Source organism: Elephas maximus, chromosome 9, assembly GCF_024166365.1.
Source record: "Elephas maximus indicus isolate mEleMax1 chromosome 9, mEleMax1 primary haplotype, whole genome shotgun sequence".
In the NCBI taxonomy this organism is placed as follows: domain Eukaryota; kingdom Metazoa; phylum Chordata; class Mammalia; order Proboscidea; family Elephantidae; genus Elephas; species Elephas maximus.
Window position 1 is genome coordinate 5,112,291 of NC_064827.1, and position 23,748 is coordinate 5,136,038.

Genomic DNA, 23,748 nt, shown 5'->3' on the forward strand with positions numbered 1-23,748 from the left:
AGAGCCGCTCCCCGCCCAGCAGGGTGTCGCCCTCCTGGAGGAGAGAGAGGCCTCCTGGCACATGGCCCAGTCCCTGAGGAGAGGGCCTCTCCGGGGACAATGGCCCCCGAGCCCTCCTACGCATCCCCAAGTCCAGGGTTCACAAGCCAGATGGGGATCCAAGCCTTCTGGGGCCATGCTCACTGCCACTACGTGGTGCCTGCCCCCACAGCCTCCAACCTGACCCCCACACACACCCATGGTCTCCACACCCTCCGTAAGTGCCCCATGGGAGTGAAGGAGGCTGCAAGGGATTGGCTAGGCCTGGGCTGGTGAGCAGACTGACCCTGGAGGGCATCTGTTTGGACATGCCATGCCTCCCCAGCCCGGAACCCAGGGGCAGTGGTGTGGGTAATGATAAAGGAGCTTCTATGAGCCCCAGGCCCTGGGGACATGCTGTCCTCACCACTGCCCAGGAGGCCTGCACTCCAGTCTCCAGCCCTGTCCCAGTGGCCTTCTGAGGCCAGTCGGTCATAATGGTGATGGGGGTTTGAACCCAGCAAACTGACTCCAACCCCGAGTTCTTTTCGTGCCCCAGTTCCCTGGGCCCTGGGGAGTCCAGAGCGAGGTTTGCACCCAGCTCTGCTGCTAAGTAACTAGGTAACCCTAGAAGCCCACCTAGCTTCCCAGAGTCTACTTCCTTCCCTGGGACACATCCCACGTGGGGTTTGAAATGAACCCCAAAGACCCAAGTGTAATTATCAGCACATTCTGGTGTGGGGGGAAAGCCTGGAAGAGACTTTTGCAAGACCGGCCCCACCCGCATACCCCCGGCACAGCCCCTCTTTGGTGGCACCCACATTTCACTCAACACGTGGCCTGAGCAATCAGGGACCCTGGTGACTGCCCCCGGGGGTAGCAGGGTCCAGCCCCTGTGAGGCAGTGGGCAGGAAACTGCTGTAGCCGCCAGAGCGAGGCATTCACCACCCACTGCCCATGGTGGTAGGCACGAGGAGGTGGGCTCAGGCCAAAAGGAGAAGGTGAAGCACTGGCCCAGGGCCTGCAGAGAGCAGAGCCAGGCCTGGCAGGGGAGCCCCCAAGCTCGTCATCACAGAGACAGGTGAGTGGGGCCGTGGCGAATTGGGACGCTGCAGGAAAGAGGAGGCCAACTCACTGCCCCACCTGGCGCCTCCAGGCCTTCCTGCCCAGGGGAGGGAACGAAGCTTTTTCCTCTGGTGAAATTACTGGGGAAGAGCACTGGCTTGGAGTCAGGCCTGGGTTCTAGTTCAGGCCTCCAGGCTCTCGGGCCAGTGGATGGTCCAGCACTCCAGGCTCTTGGGGTGGTGGACAGCCCAGCCCTCTCAGCTCTTGGGGCAGTGGATGGCCCAGCCCTCCAGGCTTGTGGGGCAGTGGATGGCCCAGCCCTCTTGGCTCTTGGGGCAGTGGAGGGCCCAGCCCTCCTAGATCTTGGGGCTGTAGACAGCCCAGCCCTCCAGGCTCGCAGGGTGGTGGGTGGCAAGTTACTTCTCTTCCCTGGACCTTGCAGGGCTGCAATGGGTCTGGGGCCCCCTGGCCCTATAGGAGGAGGAGGGCTGCAATGGGTCTGGGGTCCCTGGCCCTTTAGGAGCAGTGCGGTGTGACTCCCCAGCCTGCATGCCTCCAGCTAGCTTAGGCACTCGGGGGTGCATCAGCCCCAGACCACAGGGAGCCTGGTCACAGGTGGGGCACCCTCTCATTCTCCCCACCCCGGCTCTCGCCTGTTCTGCCTCTGGGCCCCCACATCGCTAATAGCCCTACCCTTGGAAAGGAGCCAGAGCCCTGAAGAAGTCCATAGACAGACTGACTAGCGGTGGGGAAGGGCCTTCATCACAGGAAATCCAGAGGCGGGGGCTGAGGGACTACCCCGCTCTAATCTGGTTTCTCAGAGAAGGAATAAATATTTACATCCACCTCCAGAACCCATGAAGTGTTCCTGAAAACCAGCCAGCGCAGCAAAGGCCCAGGGCCGAGGGGCAGCTAATTAGACCCATTCTCTTGAGATATTTCACAGGACCCCGGGGCAGAACCCCAGCTCCATCAAGACACCAGAACAGCCTTTATCGCCTTGGCAGGAAGTAACTGACTTAATTAACAGGGTCCCACCAGGACCTTGGAGCCTGGCCCAGAGCACACGGAAAGCCCCAGACACACAGGCTCGGTCCTCCAATGAGGAGTCACAAATTTAGCCCCCCAAGCCTGGGAAACTCCCCTCTAAGAAGACATCAGGAAAGTACCTTTAACGGCAGAACCCGGGCCAAGGTACGAAGCCACCTCCACTGGCTCCAAAGCCTGAAGAAACCTCTGCAAAACACCAAAGGAGAAGGGAAGAGAGGGAGCGGGCAGGGAGAAGAGCACAGGGCCAGAACAAGGACAGAATGGCCAGGCCGAGAGAGCCCCTCACGGATTCAGGACAAATGTGCCTGTCTCTGGCCTGGCCCACGGGTAGTACTGACAAACTGCTTCTTTGGGGAGCACGCTCCGCCCCCAGTGTGAACCTTGAAGCTGCTGTGGTCAGCTGAAAGAACACATCTACCTTCCCGAGTGCTGATGGACACCACTCCCGCCAGGTGACCCCACCTTTGGACCCAGAGAGCGCAGTCCCCCAGCCCTGGGCTCCCCTGATACTGTTGCTCCTGCAAACATACCCACCTGCTGCAAATTGGAGAGTCCACAGCAGCCCAGGAGAAAGAATGCAGCCGTGAGAAGGCCCCCCAGGCTGGCCTTGCAGAGAGGGGGGAGCCTCCCCCAGCACGGCAGCCCCCACATCTCAGGAAAGCCTGTCCGAGGAGGCAGCGTTGGGACTGTCTGGGAAGCTGGACCTCGACAGAGCCAGCTGGGCGGGACCTTAAGGGGCCTTTACTCTAGGGAGCCTCCTGCCGGCCCACAGGCCAGAGGGCTCTGAGTCCAGCTCCTCTGGCAGTGACCTGGGCCTGGCTCTGGAATGCGCCTCAGCTCAGAGCACCCCAACCTGGTTTGAGGTTTATATGGGGACAACTCCGCCCCTGCCCCCTGGTGAGCCCTCCACTGCACACACTAGCCACGGGGGTGGGGAGGGCCAGCAGTCCTGGCTGGAGGAGAATGTGTGACCTGGGCCACTTCTCTCTGGGTCTCTGAGGCACTGTCTGATCAAAGAGGTATAAAAACCAAACCTGCGCCCTGAGTTGATTCCGACTCATAGCGACCCCATGTGTGTCACAGTAGAACTGCTCCATGGGGTTTTCTTTGCTGTAATCTTAGCAAAATAGATCACCAGGCCTTTCTTCCACAGTGCCACTGGGTGGATTTGAACCGTGAACCTTTTGATTAGTAGCCGAGCACAACCTGTTTGTGCCCCGAGGGACCAAATGGCTGGCTGCACCAAAGGCATCCCAGCTTTTGCTCTGAATTTGCTCCAACAACCCCCTGGGCCAGACCTCTTACCTGCAGACACCCCTACTATTCTGTCATCTGTCTCCACACTCGTTTCCTGTCCTCAGCCCCTCCTCACCCAGCGTGGAGTTCCGTGCCCACCACTGCACACACATGCTTCCTTGCAAACACACCCAACACTCTCGCCTCCTTCCCCCACTCCTGCACGCCCCGATTACATTCAGCTCTCTACCTGGTCCCTCCTCACTCCACAGAGAGGGTCACACACCAGGCTGAGTGATGGAAGCACTCTGGATGCACCATCAGAAGACACCTGGCAACCCCACTCCACTTTCTGGAAGGTTCTCGTTCATACCCTCTGTATTAGACAGGGAAATTACACATACATACGTATATACATACATATACAAAATAAGGAGCCCTGGTGGCACAACACTTAAGCTCTCAACTGCTGACTGAAAGGTCCGAGGCTCAAACCTACCAGCAGCTCCCCTGCAGGAGAACCTGGTGGTCTGCTTCCATAAAGATTACAGCCTAGAAAACCCTACGGGGCTGTTCTACCCTGTCACACGGGGTGCCTATGATTCAGAATCGACTTAATGGTGGCACACAACAATGACAACAGATATGAAAAATACATATGTCTAAAACTATACGTTGTTAGATGCTGTCAAGTCGCTTCTGACTCACAGCGATCCTATGTAAAACAGAATGAAACACTGCCTGGTCCTGCGTCATCCTCACAATTGTTGCTATGTTTGAGCCTTGTGTTGTAGCCACTGTGTCAATCCATCTCGTTAAAGGTCTTCCTCTCTTTTGCTGACCCTCTACTTTACCAGGCCTGATGTCCTTTTCCAGGGATTGGTCCCTCCTGGTAACAGGTCCAATGTGAGACAAAGTTCGGCCGTCCTTGCTTCTAAGGAGAATTCCAGCTGTACTTCTTCCAAGACAGATTTGTTCATTCTTCTGGCATTCCATGGTTTATTCAGTATTCTTCAACAACACCATAAATCAAATGCATCATATAAAAAATATGTATGTACTATATGTATATATACGGAAACCCTGGTGGCGTAGTGAAGAGTTCGGGTATATGTGTATATATATATATACGTGCATATGTATAAATATATACACATATACACACAGACACATATGGAGTCCACGTGGCACAGTGGTTAAGAGTTCGGCTGCTAACCAAAAGGTGAGCAGTTCAAATCTACCAGCTGCTCCTTGGAAACCCTGTAGGGCAGTTCTACTCTGTCCTGTCGGGTCGCTATGAGTTGGAATTGACCTGACGGCAACGGGTTTGGCCTTTTTTTGTTATGTGCATATATACATACGTACATATATGTGTATATATATAGAGAGAGAGAGAGACAGATATATAAATGTACAAAATATATAGACAGAGAGATTTATCTTATGGAATTGGCTCATGAGATAATATCAAAAACCCATTGCTGTTGAGTCTTGTCATTCATAGTGACCGTGTAGGACAAAGCAGAACTGCCCCATGGGGTTTCCGAGGCTGTAATCTTTAAGACGCAGACCGTCACATCTTTCAACTTTGGAGGGGCTGATGGGTTTGAACAGCCAACCTTTCGGTTAACAGCTGAGTGCTTAACCACTGCACCGCCAGGGCTCCTTTCACATGATAATAAGTCAAAAAAAACAAACTGGTTGTTGTCAACTCGATTCCAACTCATTGTGACCCTATAGGACTGAGCAGAACTGCCGCATAGGGTTTCCAAGGAGAGGCTGGTAGATTCAAACTGCCGACCTTTTGGTTAGCAGCTATAGCTCTTAACCACTGCACCACCAGAGCTCCCCATGTGATAATAAGCCAAAAAAAAAAAAAAAAAACCCAAACCTGTTACCACTGAGTTGACACTATGGGCAGGGTAGAACTGCCCCAAAACACCCTGCCATGGAGTTGATTCCAACTCATAGAGCAGAACTGTCCCATAGGGTTTCCAAGGCTGTAAATCTTTACAGAAGCTGACTGCCACATCCTTCCTCCACGGAGCTGGTGGGTTCAAAAGGCTGACTTTTCGGTTACCAGCCAAGTGCTTAACCACTGTGCCACCAGGACTCCCAGGCATAGCTATCAAAACGTAAAACCAAACCAAACCCATTGCCATCGAGAAGATTCCAACTCATAGTAGCCCTATAGGAGAGAGCAGAGCTGCCCCATAGGGTTTCCAAAGAGCAGCTGGTAGATTCAAACTGCCAACGTTTTGGTTAGCAGCAGCCTGGGTTCTTAATCACCACTGTGCCACCAGAGCTCTGTTGTTTTTGTTGTTAGGTGCCATTGAGTCAGTTCCGACTCACAGCGACCCTACATACAACAGAATGAAACAGTGTCAGTCCCTGTACCATCCTCAAAATCATTGTTATGCTTCAGCCCATTCTTGCAGCCACTGTGTCAATCCATTTCACTGAGGGGCTTCCTCTTTTTCGCTGACCTTCTACTTTATCAAGCATGATGTCCTTCTCCAGGGACTAGTCCCTCCTGATAACATGTCCAAAGTATGGGAGACGAAGTTTCGCCATCCTTGCTCCTAAGGAGCATTCTGGCTGTATTTCTTCTAAGACAGATTTGTTCGTTCTTCTTGCAGTCCATGGTATACTCAATATTCTTCGGTAACACCATAATTCAAATGTGTCAACTCTTCTTTGGTCTTCCTTATTCATTGTTTAGAAGCCCTGGTGGTGTAGTGGTTAAGTGCTCTATGGCTGCTAACCAAAAGATTGGCAGTTTGAATCCACCAGGTGCTCCTTGGAAACCTTATGGGGCAGCTCTACTCTGTCCAGTAGGGTTGCAATGAGTCGGAATGGACTCAACAGCAATGGGTTTGGTTTGGTTTTATTCATTGTTCAGCTTTCACATGCATATCATGCGATTGAAAACACCATGGCTTGGGTCAGGTGCACTTTAGTCCTTAAAGTGACATCTTTGCTTTTTAACACTTCAAAGAGGTCTTTTACAGATTTGCCCGATGCGATGCCTCTTTTGAATTCTTGACTGCTGCTTCCATGGGTGTTGATTGTGGATCCAAGTAAAATGAAATCCTTGGCAACTTCAATCTGTTCTCTGTTTACTATGATGTTACTTATCGGTCCAACTGTGAGAATTTTTGTTTTCTTTATATTAAGGTGTAATCCATACTGAAGGCTGTGGTCTTTGATCTTCATCAGTAATTGCTTCAAGTCCTCGTTGCTTTCAGCAAGCAAGGTTGTTTCATCTGCATATCGCAGATAGTTAATGAGTTCCTCCAGTCATGATGCCCCGTTCTTCTTCATATAGTCCAACTTCTCAGGTTATTTGCTCAGCATACAGATTGAATAAGTATGGTGAAAAGATACAACCCTGACACACACCTCTCTTGCCTTTAAACCACAAAGTATCCCCTTGTTCTGTTAGAACGACTACCTCTTGGTCTAAGTACAGGTTCCTTATGAGCACGATTAAGTATTCTGGAATTCCCATTCTTTATAATGTTATCCGTAATTTGTTATAACCTACACAGTCAAGTGTCTTTGCGTAGTCAATAAAACACAGGTAAACATCTTTCTGGTATTCTCTGCTTTCAGTCGACATCCATCTGACATCAACAGTGTTATCTCTTGTTTCATGACCTCTTCTGAATCCGGCTTGAATTTCTGGAAGTTCCCTGTTGATGTACTGCTGAAAACCACTTTTGAATGACCTTCAGCAAAATTTTACTTGTGTTTCATACCAACGATACTGCTCCACAATTCCCGCACTCTGTTGGATCGCCTCTCTGTGGGATGGGCATAAATATGGATCTCTTCCAGTCCATTGGCCAGATAGCTGTCTTCCACATTTCTTGGCATAGACAAGTGAGCACCTCCAGCACTGCATTCATTCGTTGAAGCATCTCAGTTGGCATTCCGTCAATTCCTGGAGCCTCGTTTTTAGCCAATGGCTTCAGTGTAGGTTGGACTTCTTCCTTCAGTAAATCAGTTCTTCATCATATGCTATCTCCTGAAATGGTTGAACGTCAACCAGCTCTTTTTGGTACAGTGACTGTATGTATTCCTCCCGCCTTCTTTTGATGCTTCCTGCATCATTTACCATTTTCCCCATAAAATCCTTCAATATTGCAACTCAAGGCTTGATTTTTTTCTTCAGTTCTTGCAGCTTCAGAAATGCCAAGCGTGTTCTTCCTTTTTGCTTTTCTAACTCCAGCTCTTTGCACATTTCATTATAATACTTTACTCTGTCTTCCCAAGGAGCCCTTTGAAATGTTCTGTTCAGCTCTTTGGCTTCATCATTTCTTCCTTTCAACTTAGCTACTCTGTGTTCAAAAACAACTTTCAGAGTCTCTTCTGACATCTCTTTTGGTCTTTTCTTTCTTTCCTGTCCTTTTAATGACCTCGTGCTTTCTTCAAGAATGATGTCCTTGATGCAATTCCACAGCTCATCTGGTCTTCAGTCATTAGTATTCAACTCGTCAAATCTATCCTTGAGATGCTCTCTAAATTCAGGTAGGATATACTCAAGGTCATACTTTGGCTCTCAGAGACCTGTTTTAATTTTCTTCAGCTTCAACTAGAACTTGTATATGAGCAACTGATAGTCTGTTCCACAGTTGGCCCCTGGACTTGTTCAGACCGATGACGTGGAGCTTTTCCATCGTCTCTTTCTATAAAAAAAAAGATGTAGTCAATTTGATCCCTGTGTATTCCATCTGGTACGGTCCACCTGTATAGTCGCTGTTTATGTTGGTAAAAAAAGGTATTTGCAATGAAGAAGTCATCGGTCTTGCAAAATTCTATCACATGATCTCCAGCATCATTTCTATCACCAAGGCCATATTTTCCGACTACCGATCCTTGTTTCCAACTTTTGCATTCCAATCGCCAGTAATTATCAGTGCATCTTGATTGCATGTTTGATCAATTTCAGACTGCAGAAGTTGGTAAAAAAAAAATCTTCCATTTCTTCATCTTTGGCCTTAGTGGTTGGTGTGTAAATTTGAATAACAGTCATATTACCTAGTCTGCCTTGCAGGCATACAGACATTATTCTACCACGGAAAGCGTTGTACTTCAGGATAGATCTTGAAATGTTCTTTTTGATGATGTATGTGATGCTATTCCTCTTCAATTTCATTCCCGGCATAGCATACCACATGATTGTCTGATTCAAAATGGCTGACATCGGTTCATTTCAGCTCACTAAATTTTTAATGCCTAGGGTATCGATGTTTATGCGTTCCATTTCACTCTTGACGATGTCCGATTTTCCTAGATCCATACTTCATACATTCTATGTTTCTATTATTATTGGATGTTTGCAGCTGTTTCTTTTCATTTTGAGTTGTGCCACACCAGCAAATGAAGGTCCCGAAAGCTTTACTCCATCCACGTCATTAAGGTCGACTCTGAGGAGGCGGCTCTTCCCCAGTCATCTTTTGAGTGCCTTCCGACCTCAGGGGCTCATCTTCTGGCACGGTATTAAAATTCTGCTGCTATTCACAACGTTTTCACTGGCTAATTTTTTCAGAAGTAGACCACTAAATCCTTCTTCCCAGCCTGTCTTAATCTGGAAGCTCAACTGAAATGGACCTCCATGGGTGACCCTGCTGCTATTTGAAATACTGGTGCATAGCTTCCAGCTTCAGGGCCATATGCTAGCCCCCCCAGTACCCCAAGCTGACAGGCGCACAGGGATCAGGGCTCTAGTAGGCACTAAAAATTATGTGTTCATGAATACACAGCACATAGGTTTTTAACATTTAATAAGATGACCTTTAGTCTCATGGGTAAGAGAACACTGTTTTCATAAAACAAAACAGAATTTTTTTTCACACTTGTAACAGCCCTGGGTGGACAACGCGGACCCAAGCCCAGGGCTGACTGCCCACCGCTGGGCGCCCCCTGCCGGCCCCCGGGCGGGGAATTCCGACAGCGGCCCCCCACTTCTCTTCCGGCGCCCGCGTTTCTCATCCGCATATCGGATTCCGGCCCGACCCCGACCAGCCCTAGATCGCCGGCCCCGTACGCCCTCGCTGAGGCGGCGGCCGTATTCCTGTGCGGGCGAACAGCCCTGCCCGGCTCCTGGCCGTGCGGAACCAGAGGCGCGGACGCGGTTTCCAGGCGGTCGAGGAGAGAAGAGTGCTTCCGGGGATTGGCGCGCGCGTGTTCGAGGCCCGTGGGGCGCGTGGGGGTCGCTTCCGGGGCCGGGCGGTGCGTTTCCTTCCGGCCGCTGAGCGAGTCGGGGCGGGCGCTGGCCGGAGCTGCCCCGGCGGGACACGTCGGGCCGGGGCGCGAGGACACACCCCTCGAAGGCGCGCAGGGGCCGGGGGTCCGCGGGGCAGCGGGATCGGGGCGGCCGGAGCGCTGGACGCCGCCCTGTGTGGTGGCCTCCAGGGACCGTGGGCGCTGCCAGGATGGTGAAGGCGAAGGTGCCGGCCCCCAGGCGCGCCCGGAGCAGTCCTGCAGCCAAACCAGGGCCTGTCGGGAGGCTTCGTAGGAGGAAAAACAGGAAGGGGCAGTTGGGGAAAAGCAAAGCTCGGGAGGTCAACAAGAAACAGGGGAGCGGCCCTCGCCTCGTGCTGCGACCTCCGAAGGCGCCCGAAGACTTTTCCCAAAACTGGAAGGCGCTGCAAGAGGTGAGGCTCAGAGAGCCCAGCGAGCCCGGGGGCGAGGCCCACCGCGCGGCCCGTGTCCCCAGGCTCTTGTCTGGTCGCCACAGAGCGCGAGAAGGAAGAGACCTGGGCGGCCCAGAAGGGACCTGTGGGGGCAGATTTCACTCCCGATTGTATATACACGGGTTCACGGGAAGAGTGGCCTTTGGAGAAAGGCTGTAAGCTTTTGGGGAAGTAGCTAACAGAAACGGGGTGTAGACGATTCTAGCCGTACATGATGGTTCACTTTTCTCCATTTATTGAGTCGTTGAAATGCAAAGGCGCTCTTTTCTGTGACTTTGCATTCTCTCATTTAAGCTCCCCTCCCCAGCAGCTTTGTGAGGTTTGTACTTTCATCATTTCCATTTCACAGATGAGGAAATGGTCCCAGAAAGGTTAAATTTAAGTAAGTTATCCAAAATTGCTGCTGAAAGCAAGGAGGCTGGGACTCAGACCCAGGCAGGCAGGCCCTGGAGCGTGTCCGTGCTCCTGCCACTGCTGCCCCTACGCCCGTCTTGGCAGCAGTGGTCATCCGTTGTGTAGTGGTTACGCCCTGTCAGACACTGCTCCCTGTGCTTCACTCCACGTCCTGTGAGTAGCTACTGCTGATATCCCCATCTTCCAGATGAAGAAACTGAGGTGCAGCGCGTAAGGAGCTTGACCCAAGGTCACAGAACTGGTGTGTATTTCCATGATCCTGGCTTGAGTTTGTGCCCTTTGCTACTACACTAGGTTGACCACCCCAGTCTGCGATTTTCTGGAATTTACTGTGGGGCCTCAGAGTAAATGAGAGAAAGAATGGATAAGAACTTGAGCCTGACACTTGACACTGCCAGATATCCTAGGGCAGCCATCCCTGAGGACTTCCCTGCCCTGACACACACGACCAGGATGACATTCAGACAGTTAGAATCCCAGGAGCAGCCCCAGGGCTGTGTGTAATTTCTCGAGTACTAGCTGTGCCTCTGCTTCTCTCTCCCGGGAAAGGAAGTCAGAATTGAGAGGGATGGTTCCTGTAGTGAATCCTTCTATTTGTCTAGTTCATGCAAGGAAGTAACTCCTTGGTTCTTTAACTATTAACTGGTAGGTAGAAGCCCACCTCGTCATTGCTCATTTGCCCGGTCCTGGGATCTTCACTGCGGATGAGAACCACCATGCTGGGGATCTAAGCATGAGGAGGAGGCCGGGCTCAAAGACCCCAGAGAGTCCCCTGTTGGATGAGGACAGCCAGAGCTGCTAGCAGGGCTTTTGTTACCTCCATTTCCTTGAAGGTGCCCCTCTCTCTTCCTGAGACCCTCACAGGAAATGCAGACTGGGAAACCTTAGAGAGTGGTTTCTGTGCGGCAGCATGCTGCCTGGCCGGTGAGAGCAGCGACTCACGCAGTGACTTGTAGAAATTCTTGGAGAGGTCGGGTCCGCTCTGAGGCGTCTCAGAAGAAAGGCCTGGTGACCCACGTGCAAAGAATCAGCCACTGGAAAAAAGTGGCAACAAGGTGCTTGTCACGCCTTCAGCTGAAGTAGCCCGTGGTGTCCGATGGCCAGCGGTGCTGCAGGTGTGGGCTGTCAGCCCAGTGAGGGAGCAGGTGTCAGGTGATGCGCTGCTGTGGGAAAAGCAAAGAAAAAAGCTGGTCACAAGTGACTTTCCAGCCCGTCTGGAAATGAGTTTCAGCGATGCTGGCAGGAAATGTACTACACAGATGTGACGGGGGGTGTGTGTGCATGTTTTTGACCTATCGTGCTGGATTTCTGAAATAAACACTGCATTTATTTTCTTTTGGGTCCCATTAGCTGCTGAAACAAAAACCACAGACCCCAGAAAAGCCTCTCGTTACCTCTCAGATGGGTTTCAAAAAGCAGCCCAAAGTGACCCAGCAAAACAGAAGTGTGGGCTCAGACCCTGCAGAGGGAGGCAAGGTGGAGCAGCCCGGGCCTGCTGGGAGCTCAGGCCCGGAGGCCAGTGGAGGCTCTGAGCCTGCAGGATTCCCGAGGGCCAGGAAGGCGCCGGCACCTCCCACAGAGGCCCCCAGACCAGAGCCTGATGAGAAGGAAACTGCGAAAAGGACACCGCATGGCGCCATTTCTCCAACACGAGGGGACACCAGGCAGAAGAGGCAGAAAGCCGAGGTGGCAGCTCCAGCCCTGCCCACGGAGTAAGTGTCTGCATCTCTGCCTGGAGCTTGAAACCTCTTCTTGCTCTGTGCCAGCTAGACAGTGTGGGGCCAGAGGCCTGGCGAGCTTTGGGTGGCCGTCTATAGGTAGAGGGTGGGTATGAGACACTGGGTGCAGTGCCGCACTGGGAGGCGCTTACTGAATACCGTGCTTATCACTCGGGACCAGCAGTCAGTGGCTGCCTCCAAACGGCTCAGCTGGGGGTGGCACGTCCATCAGTCAGAGGCTGCCTGCGTGTCATGGGGTTTGAGGACAGCGAAGATTGGAGGAGACCATTTGGGTGCCTCTCCTGTGCGTCGTGCCGCACACGTGCTCAGCAAGACAGGCTGCCCCTCCCTCCGGAGTCTCACAGTCAAGCCGGAGACAGAGGATACACTGAAATGACTTGTCAGTGTGATCAGGGTAATGTTGAGAGGCCCGATGGGAGCAAATGGCAGCAGGAGGGCATCCACCTTGCAGGGTCAGGAAGGACTCTGGGGACAGGACATTTCAGCTGAGCCTGAAAGACAGAATTCACCACAAAGATGTTTATACCTTCGTGAGGGTCCAAGTGTGGGGCTCGTAGCGGTCGTTACACTCGGCAGGGGCTCACACGATTCCATTTGTGTGTGTTTCCCGGCTGCAACTTTTTAAAAAATAATATTGTGTTTTTGGTGAAGGTTTACACAGCAGTTTAGGTTCCCGTTCAACAATTTCTACACGTATTGTTCGGTGACTGGTTACATTCTTCACGTGCGTGAACGTTCTCATTGTGTCTGTTCTGGTCGTTCATTTCCATTCATCTAATTTTTCTGCTTCCTTACGTTCTCATTCTTGTTTTAAAGTAACTGTTGATGTGTGGTTTCACGTAGGTGGTTTTCTCAAGGAGCACCGTGGTCATGGGTGATGTTTTCGTATGCTTGTTTTGTAGCCCGCGTCTGTGTTCTAAGCGATAACAAGCTTATCACTCTTGTGATTAAGAGAAAACGCTGGCAGTCATCATATCTGGTGGTGTGTAGCATGTTTCTGTTTTACGTTCTCCGTCTATATTTGCACTCCCTGAAGCTGACGATGAACGTATTTTGTGACTAGAAAGACACACATTTGAGCAGAGTGCCAGATGGCCACGGTCCAGGAGCAGCTGGGCCTGTGCAGCCGGTGATCGGGACCCCAGTTCCTGGGAGACAACCTGTGTCAGCACCTGCTGGCAAGCACGGTCCACTGTCTGTACCCACCAGGTCAGAAACCAGAGCATGTCCGTGTCTGCCTTTCAGGGACGACATCTGGTTTGACGATGTGGACCCGGAGGACATCGAGGCTGCCATAGGCCCAGAAGCTGCCAACATCGCAAGGAAGAGGCTGGGTCAGCGCAAAAGCAGCATCACCCTGGTGAAGGAGCAGGGCTTCAGCGGGTCCGTGGGGCACTGGGGGAGGTGGAGTGCTGGCTGGGCTTAGCCTCGGGTGGAGGTTCTGGAAAGAAGGAGATACTTGCTTTTCAGCTTCCAGCTGAGCTGGGCGAGCCCCTCCCTTGTCTCCTGTCATGTTGGGGATCACAGTGACGGCCAGAGCACTCTTCTGTGAGGCTGCTGCCCATGGGCCCCTAGGGGCCTCCCTGAGTCCTGGGCCCCATAGGGCTTATTGAGCAGAGCTTTTGGTCCCACAGCCTGACCAGAGCCCTGGCCCTGGACTGTGAGATGGTGGGCGTGGGTCCCAAGGGCGAGGAGAGCATTGCTGCCCGCGTGTCCATTGTGAACCAGCACGGGAAGTGTGTTTACGACAAATACATTCGACCAGCAGAGCCCGTGACAGACTACAGGACGGCGGTCAGTGGGATCCGGCCAGAGAACCTCAAGCAGGGTGCGTAATGGGCAGCTTGTGGACCCAAAGGGAAGCCTGAGGCCAGGCAGAGTTTCTCTTGTGGTTACCATTTCTGTTCAGGAGCCATCACGTGGTGAGGACTGACCATCTCACCTCCCCGAGGTGACTGGTGTGCAGGCAGCAGTCAGGCCCACATGTCTGACGTGGCAGGACTTCTGACCACTGTCTTTCAGATCAGCATGGTGCTCCTTGTTGCTCTGTGTTACTCAGTGATGGGGACCCAGAGGGGTGCGCTAGAGGACCAGCAAGGGGCCTGTGCAAGGTGAGGGCAGGATGTGGGTGGTGGGAGAGTGAAATCCTGGAGGTCCTCGTGGGGACTCTGGCCCTTACCTCAGGTGACCTGGGCGCCGTGAGAAGCTTGTCTGCCTCGCAGTTGGCAGCCTCTCTTGGCTGTGAGGTTAAAAATAGACTATAGGAGCATAAGGTGGAAGCAGGGAGATGTAGTGAGAGGCTCCCACAGCTGTGGAGGTGAGAGCTGGAGGTGACAGGATCAGGGAGGTGGCAAGATGACCTGACCCGGGGTATGAGGTGATGGGGTCAGGGAGGTAGCAGAGTGGCCCGACACGAGGTGTGAGGGAATAGTGTTGGGGAGGTGGCAGGGTGACCCAACCTGGGGTACTTGGTAATGACGGAGCCTAGAGGCTGTGCTAATGGACCGGGTGTGTGAGCTGTAAGGTCAGGAATCCAGGGTGGCTGGAAGGTTTGGCACCTAGGAAGGTGCCAGAAAGCCTGTGGAACCTCCATGTGAGTCTCTGGGCCATGTGTTCACTCCCTTCTCTGCGTCTCTTCATGCTTTCTCTGCTCGCTTTTATTTTGCTTTTTCTGGTTCACGTGACCCGACAAGGTGGCCCTACACGTCCTCAGCATCTCTTGGTCCCAATTTCAAATTCCAGCAAAGTGGCTCTCACGGATCCTGCCTGAGTCAGGGGCCACTCTTGGTCCCGTCAGCTCTGGGCAGGGGCAGCCGAGTTGTTGTGCAGACCTGGGTGCCAGAGCTTGACCTTTTGGGTGGCAAGGGGATGTGGTGGGGTGGGCCGGGGCCACGTCAACAAGAGTCCACTGTGAGGAAGCAGGACTGCTTCCAGAACTGCGTCTAGAGCAGAGCTTCCCAAACATTGGGCAGAGGGCCAGTCTGGTCTTCAGTTGCCAGTTGGAAAGACATAAAGTACAAGCCCTGGTTTTCTGTTACGAGGTTCAGTCAAAATGACCCTGTCAGATGGCTGCCGAGTTTCTAAACAGCTACTCAGCCTGGGCACACGGCTCTTGGCTGGAATGCGCACTTTGCAGACAGGCCCCGCCCTGTGGGTGGGGCTGGGCCTCGAGTGGCTCGATGCGCCTACTCTCTCACCAGCCGCTCGCCCTCCATCCGAGTTGAGTCGGGAGAGACTCCCAGGCAGCGCGCCCATGCTGGTGTCCCCGAATCCTCCCCTCATGAGGTGTCACGAGACAGCCCCAAGACTCCTTCGGATGTGGGCTCACAGGCCCAGGGGCAGTGACTGTGCCTCTGGGACCTGGCCTTAGATTCCAGGTCAGAACCTTGCCCTGGCCTGTCCCCTTAGTTCTGACCAGAGGCAGGGAGGGCCTCTTCCTCGTGAGCTTGGTCTTTCTGGAGCGTTCGCCCACCCTCACTGACACTGCTGAAACACTCCTTTGATTTTCAGGGGAAGAACTTGCGGTTGTCCAGGAGGAAGTGGCGGAAATGCTGAAGGGCAGGATTCTGGTTGGACACGCGCTGCATAACGACTTGAAGGTTGTGGCCCCAGGGACGTGGGGTGGCTGACTGTCCCGTGTGTGCTGTGTGCACAGCCCCGAACCATCAGGGCCCCGGGGACGTGGGGTGGCTGACTGTCCATGTGTGCTGTGTGCACACCCCCGAACCATCAGGGCCCCGGGGACGTGGGGCGGCTGACTGTCCGTGTGTGCTGTGTGCACACCCCCGAACCATCAGGGCCCCGGGGACGTGGGGCGGCTGACTGTCCGTGTGTGCTGTGTGCACACCCCCGAACCATCAGGGCCCCGGGGACGTGGGGTGGCTGACCGTCCGTGTGTGCTGTGTGCACAGCCCCGAACCATCAGGGCCCCGGGGACGTAGGGTGGCTGACTGTCCGTGTGTGCTGTGTGCACACCCCCGAACCATCAGGGCCCCGGGGACGTGGGGTGGCTGACCGTCCGTGTGTGCTGTGTGCACAGCCCCGAACCATCAGGGCCCCGGGGACGTAGGGTGGCTGACTGTCCGTGTGTGCTGTGTGCACACCCCCGAACCATCAGGGCCCCGGGGACGTGGGGTGGCTGACTGTCCCATGTGTGCTGTGTGCACACCCCTGAACCATCAGGGCCCCGGGGACGTGGGGCGGCTGACTGTCCGTGTGTGCTGTGTGCACACCCCTGAACCATCAGGGCCCCGGGGACGTGGGGCGGCTGACTGTCCGTGTGTGCTGTGTGCACACCCCCGAACCATCAGGGCCCCGGGGATGTGGGGTGGCTGACTGTTCCGTGCGTGCTGTGTGCACCCCTAAACCATCAGAGCCCTGGGGATGTGGGGTGGCTGACTGTCCTGTGCGTGCTGTGTGCACCCCGAAACCATTAGGGCCCTGGGGACATGGGGTGACTGGCTCTCCCGTGCATCCCGCATGTGTACCCCGAACTGTCAGGGCCCTGGGGACGTGGGGTAGCCGGCTCTCCTATGTGTCCTGCATGTGCACCCCTGAACTGTCAGGGCCCCAGGGACGTGGGGTGGCTGGCTCTCCTGTGCGTCCCGTCCTGCATGTGCGCCCCTGAGCTGTCATGGCCCTGGGGGCGTGGGGTGGCTGGCTCTCCTGTGTGTCCTGCATGTTCACCCCTGTGCATGTGCACACTGTCAGGGCCTCAGGGACATGGGGTCACTGGCTGTCCCGTGTGTGCTGTGCACACACCCCTGCCATCTCAGCATAAGCATCACTGAAAAAAAAAAAAAATTGTCATTTTGAATTTGTGCTTCCGTTGGGGATACTCTAACAATAAAGTCAATGCCACAGATGGTAGCACTGAGGCACAGTGAGGCTGAGTGGCACGCCCAAGGGAGCAGAGCGGTAAAGCTGGGGTGCAGGCCCCAACCCGTCTCGGGCCCGCTTCCCCACTTCCCTGGCACACTCAGCGTAGACAAGGCTGGCCGCTGTGCTCCGCTGTCACCTGCCAGGCAGGGATGAGGTGCTTGAGGCTCCCGTGTCTGGAGGCATTTCCCCCAGGCCACTACTTCCTCACGGCACCGTCTTGGCCTCAGTTTGTCTCTCTCTCCATGTGTTGACTGGTGTTGGCCAGCCCAGTGGGCGGGTGAGCATGGAGGGTCCACTCTGGGTGCCCCAGTAGGTGTGCGTGGTGGCTGCTAGTCCTGCTTCTTTCAAGGTCCTGACCAACCCAGTCTGCCAGAACTGCCTGGGCAGGCAGCAGGGGCACTTTCAATCTCTACGTGGCCCCTGGTGTGGGTTTTTCAGACAGTGCTCTTTGAACCCTCAGAAGCCTCCGGGTCTCTAGACGTTGGCTTTAGTTTCTCTTTAGAGTCTGTCTTTAACCGTTAGAATCTAACAAAGCCATCTGCACACTCAGGCGCATCACATCATAAACGTTAGCACCTCAGCCGTGGTAACCCATCCTCCTCACCAGCTGTCCCTGTTGGTGCGTGCCAACTCCTGTTTCTGGCAAACGTCAGTTTTAAGTCTTTTCGGAAGACGGAGGTTGCAAGACGATCTGTTAACGCTCTTAATCATTTCTGACTTTCTCTCTGTGTGAAACCAGATAAAAATATAGGACTAAATTGGTTGCTGCTTAGCTGTTGTATTAGTCACCTAGTGCTGTTATAACAGAAATACAAGTGGATGGCTTTAACAAAGAGAAGTTTTTTCTCTTGCAGTCTGGCAGGCTAGAAGTCCGAATCTGGGGTGCTGGCTTCAGGGGAAGGCTTTGCCGGCTCCCTGTCGGCTCTGGAGGAAGGTCCTTGGGACGCATCAGTCTTCCCTTGGTAGACTGGTGAGGCATCTCAGCGCAGGGACCTCAGGTCCAAAGGACACGGGGCTCACAGTGCTGCTTTCTTGGTGGTATGAGGTCCCCACCTCTCTGGTTACTTCCCTTTCATCTCTTGAGAGATAAAAGGTGGTGTAGGCCACACCCCAGGGAAACTCCTTTTACATTGCATCAGGGATGTGACCTGGTAAGGGTGTTAGCATCCCACCCTAATCCCCTTTAACATAATATTACAATCACAAAATGGAGGACAACAGAATACTGGGAATCACTGCCTAACCGTTAATACACACGTTTTTGGGGGGACATAATTCAGTCCATGATGGCTCTCTTCCCCGGTTTCAAGATTTTGTTTTTGTTAACGAGGCCCTCACCGTTGGGCATCACCTCAAGTCAGTGTGATAAAGTTCCCTTTAAAACGTTCGTTAATACTTTTCGTCACTCTGCGTGTGTGTGTATGTATACATATACATGCGTTACTTACATTTTCTGTGTGTGTGTTCCCTCATTCTCTATGTCGTTTTGTTAAAAAGAGGTTCCACGGCTGAAAATGAAAATTGGAAATCACTGTCACTGTGATTTTTCCTTCAAGGTACTGTTTCTTGATCACCCAAAAAAGAAGGTCCGGGACACACAGAAATACAAGCCTTTCAAGAGTCAAGTGAAGGTAGCTGAGTGGGGTTTGGTACACTGTGTTCTGTGTTGTTAGTTCACAAAATTGCAGGTTCTCGGCCCTGGTGGCTGATATATTGGGTAGGGGATTTGTGTTTTGTATTTTGGTTTTCCCTTTAACCTTTAAAACTAAAAGCAAGCTTCAGTGATGGCAGAGCTCTGCTCATTGCCCACCTTAGAATTAGTGTGGCTGAAGGTGGGTTGTCTCGTCCTCTGATGGCTAACAGGATGACCAAGTGGGGCATGGAGCCACCACCAGCTCTGCTCCCGGAGGGCCGAGCGCTAGCCCACCTGTTGGCAGGGTGGCTAGGGTGGGAGACAGATGGAGAAGCAGGCCTCTCTGCCCTGCCTCTTCACAGGCTGATCCGGTGTGTCACCACCTGGCATGGCGGGTGGCTGTTGCCCTAAGTGCCATGGGCACTTCATTGAGGGGCAAGCTGAAGGTCAGTGGGTGGGGCTCGGTGGCCAGCTTCTCCCTGGTCAGTGAAGCATCCCCAGCGGAGCTGTATCCAGCAGCAGCCCCAGCCCTCTGCTCTCCCGCCCCCCGCCCTGTAGAGTGGAAGGCCGTCCCTGAAACTGCTGTCACAGAAGATCCTGGGCATCAGAGTGCAGGAGCAGGAACATTGCTCGGTGCGTGTGTCCTCGGGTGGGGGGGCAGGAGCCCTGTGGGTGCGTGTGTCCTCGGGTGGGGGGGCAGGAGCCCTGTGGGTGCGTGTGTCCTCGGGTGCTGGGGCAGGGGCCCTGTGGGTGCGTGTGTCCTCGGGTGCTGGGGCAGGAGCCCTGTGGGTGTGTCCTCGGGTGCTGGGGCAGGAGCCCTGTGGGTGAGTGTGTCCTCAGGTCGGGGGGCAGGAGCCCTGTGGGTGTGTCCTCGGGTCGGGGGGCAGGAGCCCTGTGGGTGCGTGTGTCTTCGGGTCGGGGGGCAGGAGCCCTGTGGGTGAGTGTGTCCTCGGGTCGGGGGGCAGGAGCACTGTGGGTGTGTCCTCAGATGATGGAGGCAGGAGCATTGTGGGTGTGTGTGTCCTCAGGTCGGGGGGCAGGAGCCCTGTGGGTGAGTGTGTCCTCAGGTCGGGGGGCAGGAGCCCTGTGGGTGTGTCTTCAGATGGGGGGGCAGGAGCCCTGTGGGGGTGTGTGTTCTCAGGTCGGGGGGCAGGAGCCCTGTGGGTGTGTCTTCAGATGGGGGGGCAGGAGCCCTGTGGGTGAGTGTGTCCTCGGGTCGGGGGGCAGGAGCCCTGTGGGTGCGTGTGTCCTCGGGTCGGGGGGCAGGAGCCCTGTGGGTGAGTGTGTCCTCGGGTCGGGGGGCAGGAGCCCTGTGGGTGAGTGTGTCCTCGGGTCGGGGGGCAGGAGCCCTGTGGGTGAGTGTGTCCTCGGGTCGGGGGGCAGGAGCCCTGTGGGTGAGTGTGTCCTCGGGTCGGGGGGCAGGAGCCCTGTGGGTGAGTGTGTCCTCGGGTCGGGGGGCAGGAGCCCTGTGGGTGAGTGTGTCCTCGGGTCGGGGGGCAGGAGCCCTGTGGGTGAGTGTGTCCTCGGGTCGGGGGGCAGGAGCCCTGTGGGTGAGTGTGTCCTCGGGTCGGGGGCAGGGGCCCTGTGGGTGAGTGTGTCCTCGGGTGCTGGGGCAGGGGCCCTGTGGGTGAGTGTGTCCTCGGGTCGGGGGCAGGAGCCCTGTGGGTGAGTGTGTCCTCAGGTCGGGGGGCAGGAGCCCTGTGGGTGAGTGTGTCCTCAGGTCGGGGGGCAGGAGCAGGAACATTGCTCGGTGCGTGTGTCCTCGGGTCGGGGGGCAGGAGCCCTGTGGGTGAGTGTGTCCTCAGGTCGGGGGGGCAGGAGCCCTGTGGGTGCGTGTGTCCTCAGGTCGGGGGGCAGGAGCCCTGTGGGTGAGTGTGTCCTCGGGTGGGGGGGCAGGAGCCCTGTGGGTGCGTGTGTCCTCGGGTCGGGGGGCAGGAGCCCTGTGGGTGAGTGTGTCCTCGGGTCGGGGGGCAGGAGCCCTGTGGGTGCGTGTGTCCTCGGGTCGGGGGGCAGGAGCCCTGTGGGTGCGTGTGTCCTCGGGTCGGGGGGCAGGAGCCCTGTGGGTGCGTGTGTCCTCGGGTCGGGGGGCAGGAGCCCTGTGGGTGAGTGTGTCCTCGGGTCGGGGGGCAGGAGCCCTGTGGGTGAGTGTGTCCTCGGGTCGGGGGGCAGGAGCCCTGTGGGTGAGTGTGTCCTCGGGTCGGGGGGCAGGAGCCCTGTGGGTGAGTGTGTCCTCGGGTCGGGGGGCAGGAGCCCTGTGGGTGCGTGTGTCCTCAGGTTCTGGGGCAGGAGCCCTGTGGGTGCGTGTGTCCTCAGGTTCTGGGGCAGGAGCCCTGTGGGTGCGTGTGTCCTCAGGTCGGGGGGCAGGAGCCCTGTGGGTGAGTGTGTCCTCAGGTCGGGGGGCAGGAGCACTGTGGGTGTGTCCTCAGATGATGGAGGCAGGAGCATTGTGGGTGTGTGTGTCCTCAGGTCGGGGGGCAGGAGCCCTGTGGGTGAGTGTGTCCTCAGGTCGGGGGGCAGGAGCCCTGTGGGTGTGTCTTCAGATGGGGGGGCAGGAGCCCTGTGGGGGTGTGTGTCCTCAGGTCGGGGGGCAGGAGCCCTGTGGGTGTGTCTTCAGATGGGGGGGCAGGAGCCCTGTGGGTGAGTGTGTCCTCAGGTCGGGGGGCAGGAGCCCTGTGGGTGTGTCTTCAGATGGGGGGGCAGGAGCCCTGTGGGTGTGTGTGTCCTCAGGTGGGGGTGCAGGAGCACTGTGGGTGTGTCTTCAGATGGGGGGGCAGGAGCACTGTGGGTGTGTGTGTCCTCAGGTGGGAGGGGCAGGAGCTCTGTGGGTGTGTCCTCAAGGGGGGGCAGGAGCACTGTGGGTGTGTCTTCAGATGGGGGGGCAGGAGCACTGTGGGTGTGTGTGTCCTCAGGTGGGAGGGGCAGGAGCACTGTGGGTGTGTGTGTCCTCAGGTGGGAAGGGCAGGAGCACTGTGGGTGTGTTCTCAGGTGGGGGGAGCAGAGCACTGTGGGTGTGTCCTCAAGTGGGGGGGCAGGAGCACTGTAGGTGTGTCCTCTGGTGGGGGGCAGGAGCACTGTGGGTGTGTCCTCTGGTGGGGGGGCAGGAGCACTGTAGGTGTGTCCTCAGGTGGGGGGGCTGGAGCATTGTGGGTGTGTCCTCAGGTAGGAGGGCAGGAGCACTGTGGGTGTGTCCTCAGGAGGGCAGGAGCACTGTGGGTGTGTCTTCTGGTGGGGGGCAGGAGCACTGCTCAGTGACTATGCTCTCAGGTGGGGGCATCCCTGATCTCACAGCAAGGTGCCTTGTCACCTGAGAGCAGACAGAGGTGAAGTGAGGCGGGAGGGGGCCTGGGAAGCTGCCGGTCTATGAATTATAAATACCTACATTTAAGTAATAATTTACGCTTAGCACAAAAAAACTCTATTGTAATTCTTTGGCAATACAAGTCATCAGTCTAAACTGAAAGCCCCTTGTGACCATGCAGGCTACCCAGCTGGCACCTCCCCCCGCCCTCCTCTGACCGGTCTGGGGGACCCCCTCCCCACAGCCCCAGCCCATATCTGGCCTTCCACTCCTGGGCTCTTTGCAGCCCGTGGGTGGACCCCCATCAGGCTTGGCCTGCCTATCCTGGCATCTGCACTCGGTAAGTGCTCATGCTCCAGGACCCAGAACAGGCAGCACGTTCGCCCTGGCTTCTTGGGGATTCTGTTTCCTCCCTGCTAGCGTGCGGGCCTGTGTTGGAATCACAGTGGGGTCAGGCAGTCGTGTGGCTGCTAGACGTGCTCCCTACTGCACACGACGTCTCGGGGGATGTCTTGGAGAGGCCCACGCCTCACAGCCTGTGTGCCCTAGTGTGGTGTCTGGCATCAGGGGGCACAGTAACTGGCGTTAGCTCCGTGTGGCCTATGGGTGTGCTTTGTCACCTGCTGGCACTGTCATCACCCTCTTCTGTGTCCCTAGATTCAAGATGCCCAGGCAGCAATGAGACTCTACATCATGGTGAAGAAGGAGTGGGAAAGCGCCGCCAAAGACAAGCTCACAACCGCTGCCGCGCCAGACAGCCACCGCACGTAATCGACACAGCCCTGGCGCTGTGGCAGCGCCTCAACCCAAAGGCACTGCGACCAGAGCGCTGGGTCAGGCCCAGTCTCCCCAGCAAGGTGGTTCTGAAACATTTTCAGCTGCGGCAGCAGGGCCCGGCACGCGTACTCTGAGAAGAACATCTTGGTTTTGCCATGTGGACCCATCTCCTTCACACCTTGTGTCTGGGGGCGGGACGGGGCTGAGGAGGCAGTCAGCTGTACACCCTGGGCGCTGCAGGGGGCAGAGGTAGGACTGACGGGGAGTGGCAGTCCTCTCACCTATCACTGCTGATTCCCTGGATCCCTCAGGCCTGTCACCCCGGTGCCCCAGGGCGGGAAGCGCTGTGGGCCCATGGGTCTTCGAGGCCACTTTTCCTCCGTCATCCTGGTGATGTCAGGAACTCTGCCTGCACTCGGTGTCAGGCCAGGTGTCCATACACAGCCATACCCTCTGTGGGGAGCTTTCTGGGGGTGGGTGTCCTTCCCCACCTCTTACCACCCCCACCGCCGCCCCCCAAGTTTAAACCCTCTCATGTAAATTGGCTCAGGCGGGGCGGGCTGTGGATCAGTGCCTGGTAAAGGCACCTCCGGACCGTGGGAAGCTGCGTTTTGATGCTGGGAGGTGCTGGGGTCTCCTGGGCAGGTGATGATTCTTCCTAGACTTGGCTGCCTCCCACCTGCCACAGACTCAGCTGCAGAGTCCCAGTGGGTGCCCTGGCCGGCCTGCAGGCCTGCTCAGCTTGGTGTGCCGGGCTCGGCCCAGGTACGCTGGTGTTTGTGAAAACTGAGCGTAGGAAGTTGCGCTGGTCTGGGTGAATGAAGCCAGAGGCTGTATTGAGCCCCGTGACAGCTCCACGTAATGGTCCAAACCTGCAGAGTCTTAATTTAAAATAAATGTACTTCTACGATGGAGTGCGTGGAGTCTGAGGTTTAC

The 23,748-nt window shown here is 55.6% G+C and overlaps 2 protein-coding genes across 9 annotated transcripts in view; one reads left to right on the plus strand and one right to left on the minus strand.

Annotated features, from left to right (window-relative positions):
* The window catches only part of ADAMTS13 (ADAM metallopeptidase with thrombospondin type 1 motif 13), a 33,496-nt gene extending 30,636 nt beyond the window's left edge, over nt 1-2,860 (minus strand). For 4 of the 5 annotated variants that reach the window (XM_049896131.1, XM_049896130.1, XM_049896133.1 and 1 more), the window contains exons 1-2: nt 2,668-2,860; nt 2,253-2,319 (exon numbers count right to left, since the gene is read on the minus strand). In XM_049896131.1, the coding sequence (XP_049752088.1) occupies nt 2,253-2,319; nt 2,668-2,784 (184 nt within the window). In that variant the 5' untranslated portion in view covers nt 2,785-2,860. The remainder of the gene's footprint in view (nt 1-2,252; nt 2,320-2,667) is intronic. The other variant, XM_049896134.1, reaches the window with a different exon arrangement.
* A 6,495-nt stretch (nt 2,861-9,355) lies between these two features.
* Nucleotides 9,356-23,726, plus strand: REXO4 (REX4 homolog, 3'-5' exonuclease). Of its 4 annotated transcripts, none has more exons than XM_049895152.1 (8): nt 9,367-10,031; nt 11,835-12,196; nt 13,469-13,606; nt 13,858-14,051; nt 15,734-15,822; nt 18,661-18,735; nt 19,296-19,370; nt 22,693-23,726. In XM_049895152.1, the coding sequence occupies exons 1-8, from the start codon at nt 9,810-9,812 to the stop codon at nt 22,804-22,806; spliced, it is 1,269 nt and encodes a 422-aa protein (XP_049751109.1). In that variant the 5' UTR covers nt 9,367-9,809; the 3' UTR covers nt 22,807-23,726. The 4 variants fall into 4 exon arrangements, with proteins under 4 accessions (XP_049751113.1, XP_049751109.1, XP_049751110.1 ...); XM_049895153.1 differs by having other exon boundaries at nt 9,943-10,725; nt 11,134-12,196; XM_049895154.1 differs by having other exon boundaries at nt 9,943-10,725.
* Nucleotides 23,727-23,748: the final 22 nt, after the last annotated feature.

What these genes read in the sequence shown, in the direction of transcription:
- REXO4 (XM_049895152.1), top strand. Translation starts at nt 9,810, where the DNA reads ATGGTGAAGGCGAAGGTGCCGGCCCCCAGGCGCGCCCGGAGCAGTCCT. An exon ending in ACTGGAAGGCGCTGCAAGAG is followed by an intron (nt 10,032 to 11,834) that starts GTGAGGCTCAGA and finishes GGGTCCCATTAG; the next exon opens with CTGCTGAAACAAAAACCACA. An exon ending in GCTCCAGCCCTGCCCACGGA is followed by an intron (nt 12,197 to 13,468) that starts GTAAGTGTCTGC and finishes TCTGCCTTTCAG; the next exon opens with GGACGACATCTGGTTTGACG.